Source organism: Rosa rugosa, chromosome 1 (genome assembly GCF_958449725.1).
Source record: "Rosa rugosa chromosome 1, drRosRugo1.1, whole genome shotgun sequence".
Classification (NCBI taxonomy): Eukaryota; Viridiplantae; Streptophyta; class Magnoliopsida; order Rosales; family Rosaceae; genus Rosa; species Rosa rugosa.
In genome coordinates this window covers 23,355,669-23,370,123 of record NC_084820.1, presented here as the reverse complement: position 1 = coordinate 23,370,123, position 14,455 = coordinate 23,355,669, and the positions used below count along the sequence as shown (strand labels likewise).

Sequence of the window (14,455 nt, the reverse complement as noted above, 5' to 3'; positions counted from 1 at the left end):
TACTTCACCTATTTGCTAGTTCTAGCTTATAGGTTCACTTTATTAAGTGAGCATTGATTGTATAATGAATTGTTTATAACTATGTACCATCCTGGTAACCCACAACCTCTTGTCTGTCTAACTATTGTTAATGACAGTAGAGGGGTATGTAATGGCCATTCTGGCTTGAGTAATGACAATCATTGATAGATTGATTCAAAAAAAAAAAAAAAATTATTGTCTGATGATAAAAACCTTAATGGAAAATAGTTCTTTTAGTTAATTAAATTTGCACATTTTCATAAAATATGATCCGGGTGTGAATTTTGGTCAGCCTTAAGGCAGTCTCTCTAAAAACCTTTCTTTTTTTCTTATTTTTGCACAGGTTTTTATCACGAAGCTTTCTCACTTTGAGAGACTGGACGTCCAAAAAACTTCCAAGCTCACTTAAAGAACACGACCTCAAAACTCTACATGTCAGATTCATCAATTTCTCATTAACTTAGTCGGTCCCAAATTTTTTCTCATTAGATTTTTTGTTTGACATTATAAGTTTTTCACTACAATTTTAAAGGATATAGTACATAAATGACACCATTTTAGTCGAAAAATTCATAGTACTTCCTTTCAAATATGCAAAAAAAGGAAAAAAAAAAAGATATAATTAGAAAAAAAAAATTGACAAAATCAAATTTGGACATAAACGTTAACAAAATCCGACATAAAAATTTTTCTGATTCAAACAAAAGGGAAAGGACAGGCGTGGAAGGAAATGGGACCATAAAAACTATGAATTGAATAAAGTCTCAGTGTACCCTCCGCGACCCCTCTTGCCATTGCAGTCTTTGCCTCCGCCGCGCAATCGTAATCGACTAAAGTACAGTTTGTGCCGCACGCGCTGTTTCCTCCGTCCCTTTCCTCTCTTACCTTCGGCCCCACAGCCCCACTTTGCCGAAAGAGCGCGTGGAGAAGACATATATGTTAATTTAATCTCACTTTGGTGTAAATTGAAACAGTGTGTGCAAAATTTTCATTACAAGTTCCCATCTTCCCAGTCGTTTTCATCTCCTACCAGCTTCCACACACAGAGAAGCACACTCTTTTGTTCTTCTTCTGTTGTTGGGAAGCAGGAACAGAGCAAAAGGAATCATCTTTTGGGGAACCCAGAAAGATTTTTGTCATTTTGGTTCAGGATTTTGCAACTACTTCTGGAACTTCATAGTGTGAGCTTATATCTACAGAAGAAGAGTGTTTCTGTTTTCAGGTATCTGTTTGATTCTCTGAACCCTTTTTTTTTCTTTTGGTTCCAAATGTTGTTTTGTGCAAGTGATTGGTTTGGATCTCATTTAATTAGTTGGAATTTTTGTTTTGGATCTAATTGTTTGGAGAAAATGTTGTAGCTTTGCTGAATGGTTGTGGTGGAATGTTGATTCTCAACTTGGGGTTGATAAAAATCAAAACTTTAATAAAGTAGAAAGTATTGGACTTTTGAAAGTGCCAAAAACAAAGGTTTTAGAATCATGTTTTCGAGAGAGGCCTAAGGAGGCTAAGGGGTTTTAGATTAAGTAGGGTTAGGACTGAGTGTACATAAAATATTCAACAGCGGCAGCTTGGGGACATTAAGAAAAGCTGCGAGGTATAATGGACATTGGTGGTCATTACTCATTACTAAGAAGTGATTGTTTTGTGGCATCGATTATTGTTAGCTTCTTCATTTTTGGGGCAGGCGAAGGTTATTGTTAGTTATTGACAATGAGGGAGTTGAATGGCTTACGGGAGGCATGAGTACAGTATAGGGTAGTGACTGAAATGGTTGACAGGAGATTTCTACGTGAATGCTTTAGGGAATTAGGATTAAGTTTTGGGTCGTTTAGAAATCACTTGTTAGCAAAAGTAAGTGTCATGGAGAGGCAAATGTTAACATGAATGAGCAACATCTGAAGAAATATACACTCAGGAAATAGGAATGAAAATATTTCTTCACGGGTGGGTATGGCATTGATATTAGATGGGGAAAAGTTGTTTGAGATAGTTGGTCAACTGTATAGCAACTATAAAATACGAACATGAAAAGGTGAACTACTTCAGGTTTGACAAGTGAAAAATGGTCACACAGAGTGTTAAGCGTGTGAGAGGAGGCGAAGAATGTGAATTTATATTCATGAAATCATGTTCTGTTCATTTGCTTTGTTTTGTCATTTTTCAAGTTTTTCTGGACAATAGATCCTTCTTGCTTTCTCCAAACTCCAAAAGGTTTTTATCTTTTGCATTGTGATACAAGGGGATGAAATACATGGTGATCCACTTATGATGACAAATGTGTTTGTCATTTTTATTGCTGGCTTTAATCTTTGTTTGCAAATAACTTTATGAGTACTCCAGAAAGTTGTGGGGCATTTTGAAATTTTACTTGAGAGGGGAATGGAGGGAATAATTTTGTCAGCACTTGTACCACACAATTGTGATATTTTGTTTTTCTGTTGGAAAGAACCAAAAGGACTTTGTACTGCATTTTGAACATTAAGATGTCCTGAGGAAAAGGACAGCTTTTAAAATGAAATTCTAGTGGAAATATAGAGAAAGGAAGTGAAGTCGGAGGAGTCTTCTTTGCTCCACTACTATTATTATTGTGAAGTATACATTTTCTTTTGGCTAGGATGTCTTGGACGCACATTTCTATTTACCCCTATTTTCGTGATTGACTACATCATTTTATTAAAATTCAGAATTGTGATTTTTATTTTTGTGATTTCAAATGTGAAGATCATTAACTACAAAGACGAGTGAACTGTAAACCTTTTCTTATCAGCCTGTATTAATTCTTTTGTGATTATGTTTACTATCTGTTTCTTAATAGATGCTAAGCTACCATGTTAATCATATGAGCTGTTGATGCAGTTATTTGATTCAGCTGAGTAATGAATAGTTGAGTCGCCCTGATTTTTGTGAGATTAACTTGCATCTGGACATGGATAAAGCATCTTCCGAATGTCCTTACCCAGGATGCTTCTTTTGTGTGATGAAGGAAGGGAATCCAAGTAAGCGAAGAGCAAGTATCCTGAAGTTCTTTAGAGACCTTCCTACACAGGATGATGATGGTCAGGTTCTTCCTATCAGTGGCCTTTGGAACACTGCCATGGCACATCCAAATGACCCTGAGTTCATTGAGCTTGGTATCTTTGAGTGTATGGCTTCACTGATATGGAAGGGTCTGAAGAATCGTCGCTGGCTTTCTCATGACCAGAATATATACATTCCTTATTATGCAGCTCACATAATTGGTTCATACACTATGAACATGGAAGAATTTGCAGAAAGTTCTGTTCATGCAGGGGTAATCGCTCCTTTAGTTGAACTTTTGAGAGGAAGGTTAACGTGGGTTGAACAGAGAGTGGCTGTCCGAGCTTTAGGCCACTTGGCTACCTATGCCAGCACTTTTCCTGCTGTAGCAAGTCATGGTGAAATTCTTGAGCTTTCCATTCAACTAGGAATGAGCTCACTTGAGATTGTCTATTCACATTTCTACCAGTACGTTGACCGAAGGTTAAGCTATCACTGTGATCTGCTCACTCGTGGCATGGGAGGTGTTGAAATGGAGTCCAGAAAGGCTGAAGAATGGGCAAGTCAGTTGCAATGCTGGTCTCTCCAGCTCATTAACTGCTTTGCCTTTAAACCGGAGTTTCTTCCAACTATATGCAAGCCTGAATTCTTAACAAAGCTACCTGGCATGTGGGGTGGGCTTGTCAATGAAAACTCACCAGCTGGTATTGGTTTATTAAGAACAATTTGTCATCATAAGCTGGGTAGAGGACCTGTAGCTAGCTGTCCTGGTATTATCGAAGCATTGTGTAATATTGCTCGGTCGTCAGATGATTGGCAGTATATGGCTATTGATTGTCTTCTCTGGTTACTTCAAGACCCTAGTACATGTCATAAGGTATCTTCTATATTATTGTTTTTGCATCTGTTTGTGCATAGTGCATACACTCTGTACTGTTTCTTTTAGTTTCTAACTATTTGTGTCATGATCCCTGCTATGTGGCCTTAATGATTTTTTCTTAAAAACTTGAATTTTATGGTTCCCATTCCTTACACTTACCTATGTTTCATTTTGTTTCTTGTCTCATGTGTGTTTTTCCGTCCTTGATGAATGTCTCAAACTCTCAATACATCATATGTGTTAACACCTGTTGGAGCACAAGCTATATTTTGTTTTTAAAAATCTCTTCTGGAGGAAGATATGTCAATAGCATTCTAAAAATTCAACAATTCCTTAAGAAGATTGTAAATATTGTCCCAAGTGAAAAGCTATCAAAGGCCTGAATATAGTTGATTTTTTAGCATGCAAAGTTTTAGTATTGCACATCATAACTTCATTTACTTTTTTTTTCTTTTTTTTTTTAAATATCAAATAAATGTGCATCCTAATTTATAATACCTAATTTTTCTGAAACCATTATCCAGGTCATTGATAAGGCTGTACCTGCACTTGTTGACCTTGCGGAGATTACAACTCTGGGTGATAACAAGAAACTCGGAGATTCCATTGTCAATGTTCTTCAGGAATGTATCCAGTCACAAGGGACTGGACGTAACTCATTGAGTAACAGAACGAAAGAAATGATTGAAGAACTGTTGAATTCCAGACAGAGATTGAAATGGGAAAAGAATATGCCAAAAGAGGATCTCCATATTAAACAGGCAGCAGCACTTGTGGTCAAGCTTGAAGGAAATTCCCTGTTCTCATCAGGAAATATATCTGGAGCTGCATCAAAATACTCAGAAGCATTGGCATTGTGTCCAATGAGATCCAAAAAGGAGAGAGTTGTTCTTTACAGTAATCGAGCTCAGTGTTATCTTCTGTTGCAACAGCCCTTAGCTGCCATTAGTGATGCTACACGTGCACTTTGTCTTCACAGCCCACTAAATCGTCATGCCAAAAGTCTCTGGAGAAGAGCTCAGGCTTACGACATGCTTGGGTTTGCAAAAGAGAGTTTATTAGATGCCATTCTGTTCATAAACGAGTGCTCTCAGTCAAATGATCCTGATCTCTCATTGAGGCAAAATAAGGTTCCTGACTATGCTGAACGATTGGTTAAAAAGCAGATGCGTGCAGCTTGGTTATTTAGAGAGGCAGCTATCAAACATGGGGGTGTGCATTGTGAGGGTGCTGGTGACGTATATGGCCGAGAGAGTGATGATTCTGAATGGGAGACAGCTAGTGAGAGCGATATAGGAAATGATGGAAGGGATGCAATGGGCAATGATGACGACGACGATGATGATGAGAGTGAATGGAAGAATGAGGACGAGAGGAAAGACAAATATGATAAATCTTCAGTTAAAGGTACCGTCTAAGTATGCAATACTTCTTAGATTTCGAAAACAGTATATAGAGATAAAGTTAAGATAACTCCTCCGTCGTCATATGTTTTTGGTTGAATCACTATTGCTTTCAATATTGACTCATGTTATTGAAAGTGCATGATAAATTGTCTTGGTAAGTTTTGTAATTTCATCATTAGTTCTTTCATTTGTATATATCCATGTGTGTGTGTGTTAAGAGAAGATACTTTTGAAAATCAAAACTAAAAGGCATAAGAATAAATAAAAAAAATCAATACATCTAGATCTAGATGTGTACTATCCGATTTATAGATGGATCGCATACTCTTTCAATTTTCATATTCTTTAATCTACAACAATGCTTTCTTAGAAGATGGAGGACAAATTCCTTGTGTATGTCTTGGCGTACATATTGAAAGGGAATTTGCCAAGAGTTTTAGTTCTGATTCATTGTACAGTGGATAGTATTATTCCTTAATAGATCATTAAACAACTTTTTTCTAGTCGGTTGAACTTCTTACTTTTGTGTTGTGATATCCTCTGTAATCTAGTCTTTGTTTTGTATTTTATTTGATGGCACTTACCTATAATGTGATTGACTAACTGGTTTAAGGCAAACGTAATTCATCCAATGTCTAAAAATGTGATTAAGATCCTTCAAAATCAAAGGGGAGTAATATCACAATTTGAACCGTCTTGTTACGCCCATAAGCAAAAACTTCATATTTAAACTACCTCTTGATCTCCTTTCATTATGAAAAATGCCTTGTGATACCATGCATATACAAATATAATGTTACATTTAGACTTCTTGCATGCTACCTCTTCAGCATTCATGTAGAATAGTAGGTTTGACATTAAAGTAAACTGAAATATGGCCACCTGGTCACACTTTTATTAAGTAGACGCTTTGCTATCTGTATATTAGGCGATTAATTCAGGAAGCTTAAGAATTTTAGGCTGGTACTTTAGTATTTCATCCTAATGAAAGAATTCATTTTGGAATCATATAGATTCATAAGTTCATGATGTTAGTGAGTTGTGTTTTCAAGCATCATTGCCACCTGACCTTGATGCCCCATCATATCTGTCATATATTCTCTTTTGTCAACCTTTTGTCCTCTGCTTCTTAAGTATAGTAGTTAAACATGTGCAAATGTTCTGATCTAAACCAACCCTTGTACTTGGGAGCATATTAGATCATCATTGAACATCTAAACATTTTACCTTGGAACCTTGATTTGTGACAGACCTAAAGCATGGATACAATGTGCAGCTTGCGGAAGATGAACCATGAATTTGGATGCAGTGAGACCCTATTAAAACATGAGCATTCAACAACAATGACAGAATGAACAGAACCATGGATGAATGGATGAAGCTTTTGAATCGAGTGATATCAACTGAGATTCAACAGTAATTTTCTTGCCCTGTCCAATATGCACATCGAGAAAGGGAACTATTTTCGGTTAATTGTGTGAAAGATTCAATTATGTTGGTTTGCGTGTGAATTCTTACTCTTTCTTTTTCTCCCCTTTTGATCTATTTTCTTTTTATTTTATATAAAATTTCAACTGTGTAGAAAAAGATCAAGATTATTAAGTGTAGAGAATACAGTTGAGTTTAGGAAGTGTGGAGCTTGAGTTTTGAGTGATTTGAGAGGGGTGTGGTGTGTATATAAAACTTCGCCATTTTGTGGACTTTGAACTACTATTCGTCAAAATTTGAATGGTAATTGTAATTTTCTTCTTCTGCTATCTGCTTCAGAAATATTGCTGCACTTGGCTCGAATGTCATAGCAAAGCTAGTAAGAGCAAGTCCACCGGAGGTCATAGTCATAGTCATAGTCAAGAAAAACCTGACTACATGACCTTGAGATGGATTTTGCTCCTTCCACCGTTGGTTTTTTGACTGGGCAAAACTCACCCTTTCTTGACTACAGCCAAGAAATAAGTCAAGTTCATGACTTTTTCCTTGCCCAGCCAAGGCTTGTGCCAGCTCGACCCACACCCAAACGTGGGTGACAGGAGGAGGAGAGAGAAGAGGTCAGGCGACCTCGGGGGCAGCAGCAGCAGAAACTGAAGCAGCAACAGCAAGCATACCCGCCTGGGGTTGCTTCGATCTCCACCTGGGGGCAGCGTCTGGGTGGGCTGAGGCGACGAAGCGGCCGGACGAGGTGAGGCGACCTCGGGGGGGGGCCGGGTCCTTGGCCGAGTTTAGGAGGACGGAGAAAAATCCGGGTCGGGTCGGACCTTCGTCTGGTGCAGCTGCGAGAGAGAGAACCGGAGGGGGGGGGGGGGGGGAATGAAAAACTGAAAATTTAAGATCCTTTTAAATAAAATAGAATTTTTTTTTTTTTGCTATTTATGGAAAATTTTCAGATTTCAAAAATTCATAATAAATTCATACGAACTCCGAATATTGCGTTCCACGTATGCACGAGATCGTATCGACGATCTCTATAACTTTCATGAAGGAAGTTTTTCCAAATTATGTATGTGTAAAAAGTCGATTTTCGAGACCCCCTAAAATTATATAATAATGAATAGTGTTGACCGGGCAAGAAAAACAACGGGTGTAAACCCATGTCCAGTGGCAGTGAATAGTAACTTGACTGGTCGAATTCTTGACTTCTCGACTTTGCCTTTTCTTGACTACGGGTGCACTTGCTCTAAATTGCTTTTCACTTTGGTCCTGTCAAAAAGAAAGATGACAGTAGGGGAAGGAATCTCCCATTAATCTATTGGGAATAGAATATTACAATTTCTATTATTCCACTTATGTATCTTGGACAGCTTTTTTGTTTTTAAGTCCCATTTTTCAAACACAGCTTCAATTAAGTATCCATCTTAATCTTTCGAGAATAATTCTAGAAGCCCTCTTTTCAGGAATTTCTGTGCAGCTTCCAGTCAAAAGAAGAACACGGTATTGATAATGCCTTTTCGCGCGTAAAAGCAGCCACGATATACCTTTAGACTTAAGAGATGAACCACTCCATCAATTCCCATCTACTTTTTCCTTTGTATAAATTCCTCATCTCTCTTCTATCCGATATCACAAACTTCCCGAGTAACTCTCATTGTTGCCATTACTAATTTCTTCTACCTTGCTCCTCTGATCATCGTTTGCCTCCAAGTTTCAATCATTAAAGATGAGTTCAAGCACTAAATCTTCCGCTGTAGCATACCCTCCATTGCCTTATTCGACTGCACCGGGTCCTTACAATGTTCAGGCTCCACCACCTGCCGGTTATCCCACAAGATCAGATGTCAGTGACCAAAACCCTGCTCGTGTTCCAGTAGAAACCAAGTCGAAGGGTGATGGGTTCTGGAAGGGATGCTGTGCTGCTCTATGTTGCTGCTGCATGTTGGATGCTTGTTTTTGATCATCAAAATCTTCCTGGGCATTCTTTACTCTTTTTTTTGCGTTACCATTTTACCTAAACACACTGCTTTTGATTTTTTTTTTATTTTTATGTTATTGATTAGTATGTAGGAAGGGTTTACGTCCATTGGAGAGTGCTACTGATTGTTCCTAGTGATATGGTTGTATAATTCTAGTTTATCTCTTAATAAAAATTGCTCCAGTAAAGCATGTTTATTGGATTAGCTCAACTAGTGTCATACAGCATAATGTGTTATATCTATTTTTAAATATAAAAAAAATACTCAAATTGATGATTTAGAATTTTAGATTGACAATTATTCATAACAAGCGTTTATTAGACCTCAAATAACATAAAAACTATATTAATAAAAAGATTAGCTCTCTCTTAGCTCTAGCGCTGCGAGAGAACCTACACCACCGAATCGTTCTCTGTCCAGCGGCGTTCATGGATAGTGCCGGTATCGCAGCGTTGTCACTGTGCTGGCTGCCGGACGGGTACTTTAATGCCCTGGGCTGAGGACAAGAGAGAGGATGTTTGGCTTGTGGTTTGGCAGGCTGGTTGATGGCAGGTTTTGAGCGGCTTTTTTAGGTGTTTGTGGTGGCTTTCTGTGTAGGGATGGCGCGTTCCAGATCCAGCGGCGGCGTGGGTCTTGGAGTGTCTGGGCGACAGTGCTGGCTCGGGGCTGGGAGCTGTATCGACGGAGGCTCGTGTGGCTCGGGGCATGGCTGGCTCGTGGCGGAAGTGCTGGTTTCGTGGTGGGGCTCGTGGGCGGTGCTTCACAAGTAGCTGCAGGCGTGGTGGAGTTGTGGTTTGGGCTTGGGTCAACCCTGTCTTGCTGGGCCTTGAGTTGGGCCTCTTCTCTTTGGGGCTGCCTATTAGGCTTTCTAATTTAGGCTGAGGTTTTATAGCTCTAAGCCTTTTCCTATGTTTTTTAGTTAGTCTAAATTAAAATAAATTCCTTGTATTTAGGAAGCTAAGCACCGATGTGCACTCTATGTATCTCTAGCACCTCTGGAGTAGTACCAAAGGAAGGTTTCTGCTACCTTTACGTATTTGAATGTACAATGAGTATGTCTATTTCTATGTACCACTTGTGGGTACTACCAGTAGCTTTTTGTTTGTCTATGTCCTTAAATGACAGTGGAAGGGTATGTAACGGTCTATTCTAGCTTGTGATGAATATACTATTTCCCCCCATGGACTTGATTAAAAAAATAATAATAATAATAAAATAAAATAAAATAAAGACCTCACATAACATCATGTTTAATATAATGTTATCTAAAGGACCCTTCCACATAGGAGGTAACTTCAAAATATATTACATGATATATGCTCATCTGCAATTTTATTTACATGATATATATTACATGATATATGTTCAAATTTATATCTTTATTTTGTCAAAGAAAATCAGTTTAGGTAAATAGATGAACACAGTGTTTGTCTAGAGAATCTACAAATAAAATCCTAAACAATAATAGTTGTAACTTTTGTATATTAAAACCGAATTGTAAGATATATAGTCATGAAATTTCAATGGTTGATGGGATCCAATTTTACCAAATAGGAAGGTATGTTGCACAAAATGTACGTACTTCTAAGTAATTGCACTTGATAATATTTTGTTCTTGTTGTAATTATTGTAATGACTTCTTATGCTATTTCACGTTGTAGTTTTACATTCACTTATTCATAGAAAATCAGTACATATTGAAATATGGGACGTATATGTTATATAGGGACAAATAACTTCAGTATTCTATTTAGCAATAGGAACGCTGGCAATAGACACAAATCACTATGTGTCCCTTTTGCATCCATGGACACACACACACTATATATATATATATATGCACTTGTAGCTAGGGACACATATGAACTGTCCCCTTAGGCTCTTTTTGTAGTAGTGGTAGACACTAGAGTACTAGGCCTGATTTTCTAGGCTAAAGTTTTTTCTTCTATCATCCTTAAACCTTAATCAAAGAAACTATTTGATGTCAATACTGATTAAATTTTATATCACATACTATAAACATGAAGTGCTGTACTAACTCAATCTCCCGCCTTTCGTTTAGTTACCTCCAATATCACAATACATATACACACCAAAACCCCTATATATGTTCAATTTGGTTTTATCAATGTTATCATAGTTGTAGTCATGTCTAGCAAATAAGAGGGAGAGAAGCATGCAAGAAGAATGAAACTTAGTAAATGTGGTCAAGATGATCATTGAAAAAAACAATATGTGAATGAGCATGCAACATAGAAACGTGGCCATATGCACAAGGGAGCCTTCCTTTGTTAGAAATTCACATACAACATTGTAAAACTCTTTTCGAATTAGACAAAAAGAGGATCTATAATCTAGTACAAAAAAAAAAGATGTAACACTCGCTTTTCCCACTACAATACAATGCAAGAAGATGTATGGGTCTGAATTAATGAACATTATGATAATGTCATTATCATTCTTTACAAAAGCACAAAGAAAAGAGAAGAAGGATTTTAAAAAAAAAAAATAGAGGCTAAACTGTCGGCAAGGTTTAAAGAATTGAACAATCACCTTCCACATAACGCTGGCTCCTAATATACACACGTATAAAAGCTTCATTTTAAAATTAATTAATTCACTAAAATATTGACATGATTAGCCAATGATGCAAGCGACACGTCAACTGCGTCCTTAAACCCTAAACCACTCGCATTGGGATGCGCGTACGTCAAGCTAGGAATCATCTCAATAACCTTCTCCCTCATCATCGCAACCTTCTCCGTCGGAATCTTCAGCAACTCTTCCTCTATCCTCTTACTCTCCTCACTCTTCTCGTCAATGTAAACGGAATACTCGCTCACCTCCGCCGGTAAAAACCACTTGTACTGCGTGTACGCCGTGTGCGGCGAAAAGAACACCGGAATGCACCCGGCCAAGACAGAGTCAAACGTTGACCGCCGCGTGTAGGAGTCTCCGGGAGCCTGTAAGCAAAACTGGGACTCACTCATCACCTTCAAGACCTCGCTCGGCTCGTGACATTTGCTAGCTCCGTTAGAGCCACATTTCATGAGGAAGCACCGAGTCGACTCGCCGCATTGCCTTATGAACTCGTTACGGACGGCCGCCTTCTCTAGCCCCTTCCTGGGCCCACCGATGAAGGAGAACAGGTAAGGCCGGGTGGCGTCGCGCATCTTGGTCTGCCATGTCAGCATCTCCGGCAAGGTGGAGGGGTGGAAGTAGGAAGGGTAGGGTATGCCGAACTGGTTTGCGCCCTGCCAAGGTTGTCTCTCTACGGTCAGCACCGACATGTTTTTAACGGCGGGGAGGTTGAGGAGGACGTTGGCTCCGAAATCTGGGCCGTCCGATGTTCTCATGAAATCCCACGCGGTCCTCCCCAGGGCGATGAAGTGGTCCTTGCCGTTGTGATTCTGCCACGTGGGCTGGGACTGAATGTGCTCCATCAATTCGAAGGAGAGCTCGTCCCGTGCGGTTAAGTTGGCCTCTCGGAACTTGCTGGAAGCGTAGAGGCCGCCGTAGAAGGGGACGTAGAAGAGGGTGGCGCGTGAGGGTTCGTGCGTGCGGCAGGGGTGATTCTCCACGCGCGCGTGGAAGATCATCTCACCGATGAACTGGTGGGTTGCGAACCACGACGCGGCCGAGCCCATGTTTGGTTTGGGCTGCCCGAGTCCGTGGTTCGCCACGTGAGGACACATGTCGGTGTAGACGTTTAGGGTTTCGCAGCGGTCAAGGAGTGCAATGTTGAACTTCGCCGGCAAAGGGTATACATAAACCGACACGCTTGGATCCTCGCACTTAGATTTTGGTTGTTCTTGGGTATCTTGATCTGGAACAAGAAGGGCCTCAACGACATTGGGTGTGGTTGTTGGTGTTATGGTGATTTTAGGAGGGAACCAAAAGAGGAGTAGTAGAAGCCAAGCAGACAGAAAGACAAAGACGAAAGCACCAAACCTGAGGTGGGGATTATTGAGGATGGTCATCAACAAGTTGGGTTCTTTGCTTTTGGAGTAGTGCAGCAATTTCTCTTCCTTCTCCTTCCATGGAGAATCTGGAGGTGTTTGCTTTCTCGAAAGCATGAGGAAGAAGAAGAGATCGAGTTAAAGAAGAAGCGAGAAGTGAGTGAGCGTCTGAGAGACTTGAATGCAGATTAGAGAAGACTTTGTCTGTTTGGCACTATTTCATGAGGAGGAAAGCGAAAGAAGAAGCGTGGAAGTGTGTGGGATGGGGTTAATGGACGCCAAATGGTGAGGTATAGTCAGGAGTTTTGGTTGAGAAATTCATCAAGAAATTAAAAAAGTGGGGACGACCGACATTTATTATATGAGGATTCTAGCTAGCAATTAACTGTGTTCTATATTCTGAGTCCTGACATTTAAAGTCTGTTGCGGACACCGCAAATTTTGGCACTGTTTAACTAAGCTTTTTGACCTTACGTGGAAATTTTTTTTTTTTGGTCAAAACCTTACGTGGAAATTGAAACCCTGTTTCTTTAATGGCCTAATTAAAGCCCGGACATTATTCTATGTACTTGACGATGTAAATGACCCAACACTTATAAGATGATCTCAACTCTTGATATTTATAAGTAATATTTTTATTAATAACCTAAGAGTGTATTTAATATAACCATTCATTTATGTCGGTGCAAGTGCACATCGGTTGACTGAATTCTCTCCCATTACAGCCCAAATCTAAGATAGATTTTTACCATAGGAGAGTCTCGTGCTCACTCTGTAAATGTCGTATCTTACGTGATATACCGTATATATACGTATAATGTATTACACGAATTGTAAGAGTATGGATTAGATGTGCTGTTATGTTTTCTGTTTTTTGTTTATGTTTTAGAATTTAATTTTGGAGTTTTGCGTTCCAGTAAAATTCGAGTGCTGAACTATAAACAATGTAATCTCAAAATAATTCGTTGAGTGCATGATTGGACTATTACCTTTTCTCTGCCGGTAGATGAGTGTTATGTAGCTGAGAAAAGAAAGGAAAATGCTGTCCAAGTGTCCAATCGAGACGCAAGACGATTTTTTCTTAGGATGAAAAGAGAAATATAAGAAGGGGCCAGTAAGCTAAAGCCTACCAACTTCAATTAGACAAAAGTATAGGACTTGAAGCACATGCATTCGTGTACGTGTCCAAATCTTCTAGAGGGGTTACATCAACTTGGAGAAACAAAGAATTAAAGGACGATGGAAAATAAATATATTTTGAGAAATAGTTGGGTCGTGGAACATGTTGTTTGGAACGTGTCTTTGATGGAGAAGTATAGAATTATATATCTTGGAATCATAATATGAAATTCATTAACATCAAAAGTAACATAAAATCATAAATTATTAGCAAAATAACCTTTGCAACAAGAGACAGAGCTGTTCTAGCTATAGCTGTATCTTTGAATGGTTAAGCACTAACGAATGGAACTGATGTCAGTGCAAATTATTGTAAAATTGGCATCTCTTAGCCCAACAATTTGAGAGTCATTAGAAATAGGATTTATTCATTTTTTTGGACTTCATAAATATAGACGACTTCAAAACTTCAAAATGCTACTCTCCTCAACACATCGCCATTAGGTAATTCTTGCATTCATATGCTTGCTCATACTTCTGTACGTATAGGAGTGATCTTGCTGTTCTCTCCTATCAGGATTGCACCTGCCTTTCAATCCTAACGTGTTGACTTGGAATTGTGCTAGTGTATATTAAGCCAACGACCTA

General features: G+C 38.9%; 2 protein-coding genes across 3 annotated transcripts; one reads left to right on the top strand and one right to left on the bottom strand.

The window, feature by feature from the left end:
* Nucleotides 1–794: 794 nt before the first annotated feature.
* On the top strand, nt 795–7,077 carry LOC133724314 (uncharacterized). 2 transcript variants are annotated; one of them, XM_062151005.1, is made up of 4 exons: nt 795–1,243; nt 2,878–3,916; nt 4,444–5,326; nt 6,602–7,077. In XM_062151005.1, the coding sequence occupies exons 2-4, from the start codon at nt 2,948–2,950 to the stop codon at nt 6,613–6,615; spliced, it is 1,866 nt and encodes a 621-aa protein (XP_062006989.1). In that variant the 5' UTR covers nt 795–1,243; nt 2,878–2,947; the 3' UTR covers nt 6,616–7,077. The 2 variants fall into 2 exon arrangements, with proteins under 2 accessions (XP_062006989.1, XP_062006988.1); XM_062151004.1 differs by having other exon boundaries at nt 796–1,243; nt 6,576–7,077.
* Nucleotides 7,078–11,145: 4,068 nt separating this feature from the next.
* LOC133724313 (probable xyloglucan galactosyltransferase GT17) lies at nt 11,146–13,124 on the bottom strand. Its single transcript, XM_062151003.1, has one exon. It carries the CDS (start codon nt 12,803–12,805, stop codon nt 11,342–11,344), a length of 1,464 nt encoding a protein of 487 aa, XP_062006987.1. The 5' UTR covers nt 12,806–13,124; the 3' UTR covers nt 11,146–11,341.
* Between the last annotated feature and the right edge of the window lie 1,331 nt (nt 13,125–14,455).

Excerpts from the sequence above, each read along its gene's own strand:
- LOC133724313 (XM_062151003.1), bottom strand. The coding sequence starts at position 12,805 with ATGCTTTCGAGAAAGCAAACACCTCCAGATTCTCCATGGAAGGAGAAG.
- LOC133724314 (XM_062151004.1), top strand. The coding sequence starts at position 2,948 with ATGGATAAAGCATCTTCCGAATGTCCTTACCCAGGATGCTTCTTTTGT. Across the intron at positions 3,917-4,443 it reads ACCCTAGTACATGTCATAAG|GTCATTGATAAGGCTGTACC; the intron begins GTATCTTCTATA and ends ACCATTATCCAG. Across the intron at positions 5,327-6,575 it reads TGATAAATCTTCAGTTAAAG|ACCTAAAGCATGGATACAAT; the intron begins GTACCGTCTAAG and ends GATTTGTGACAG.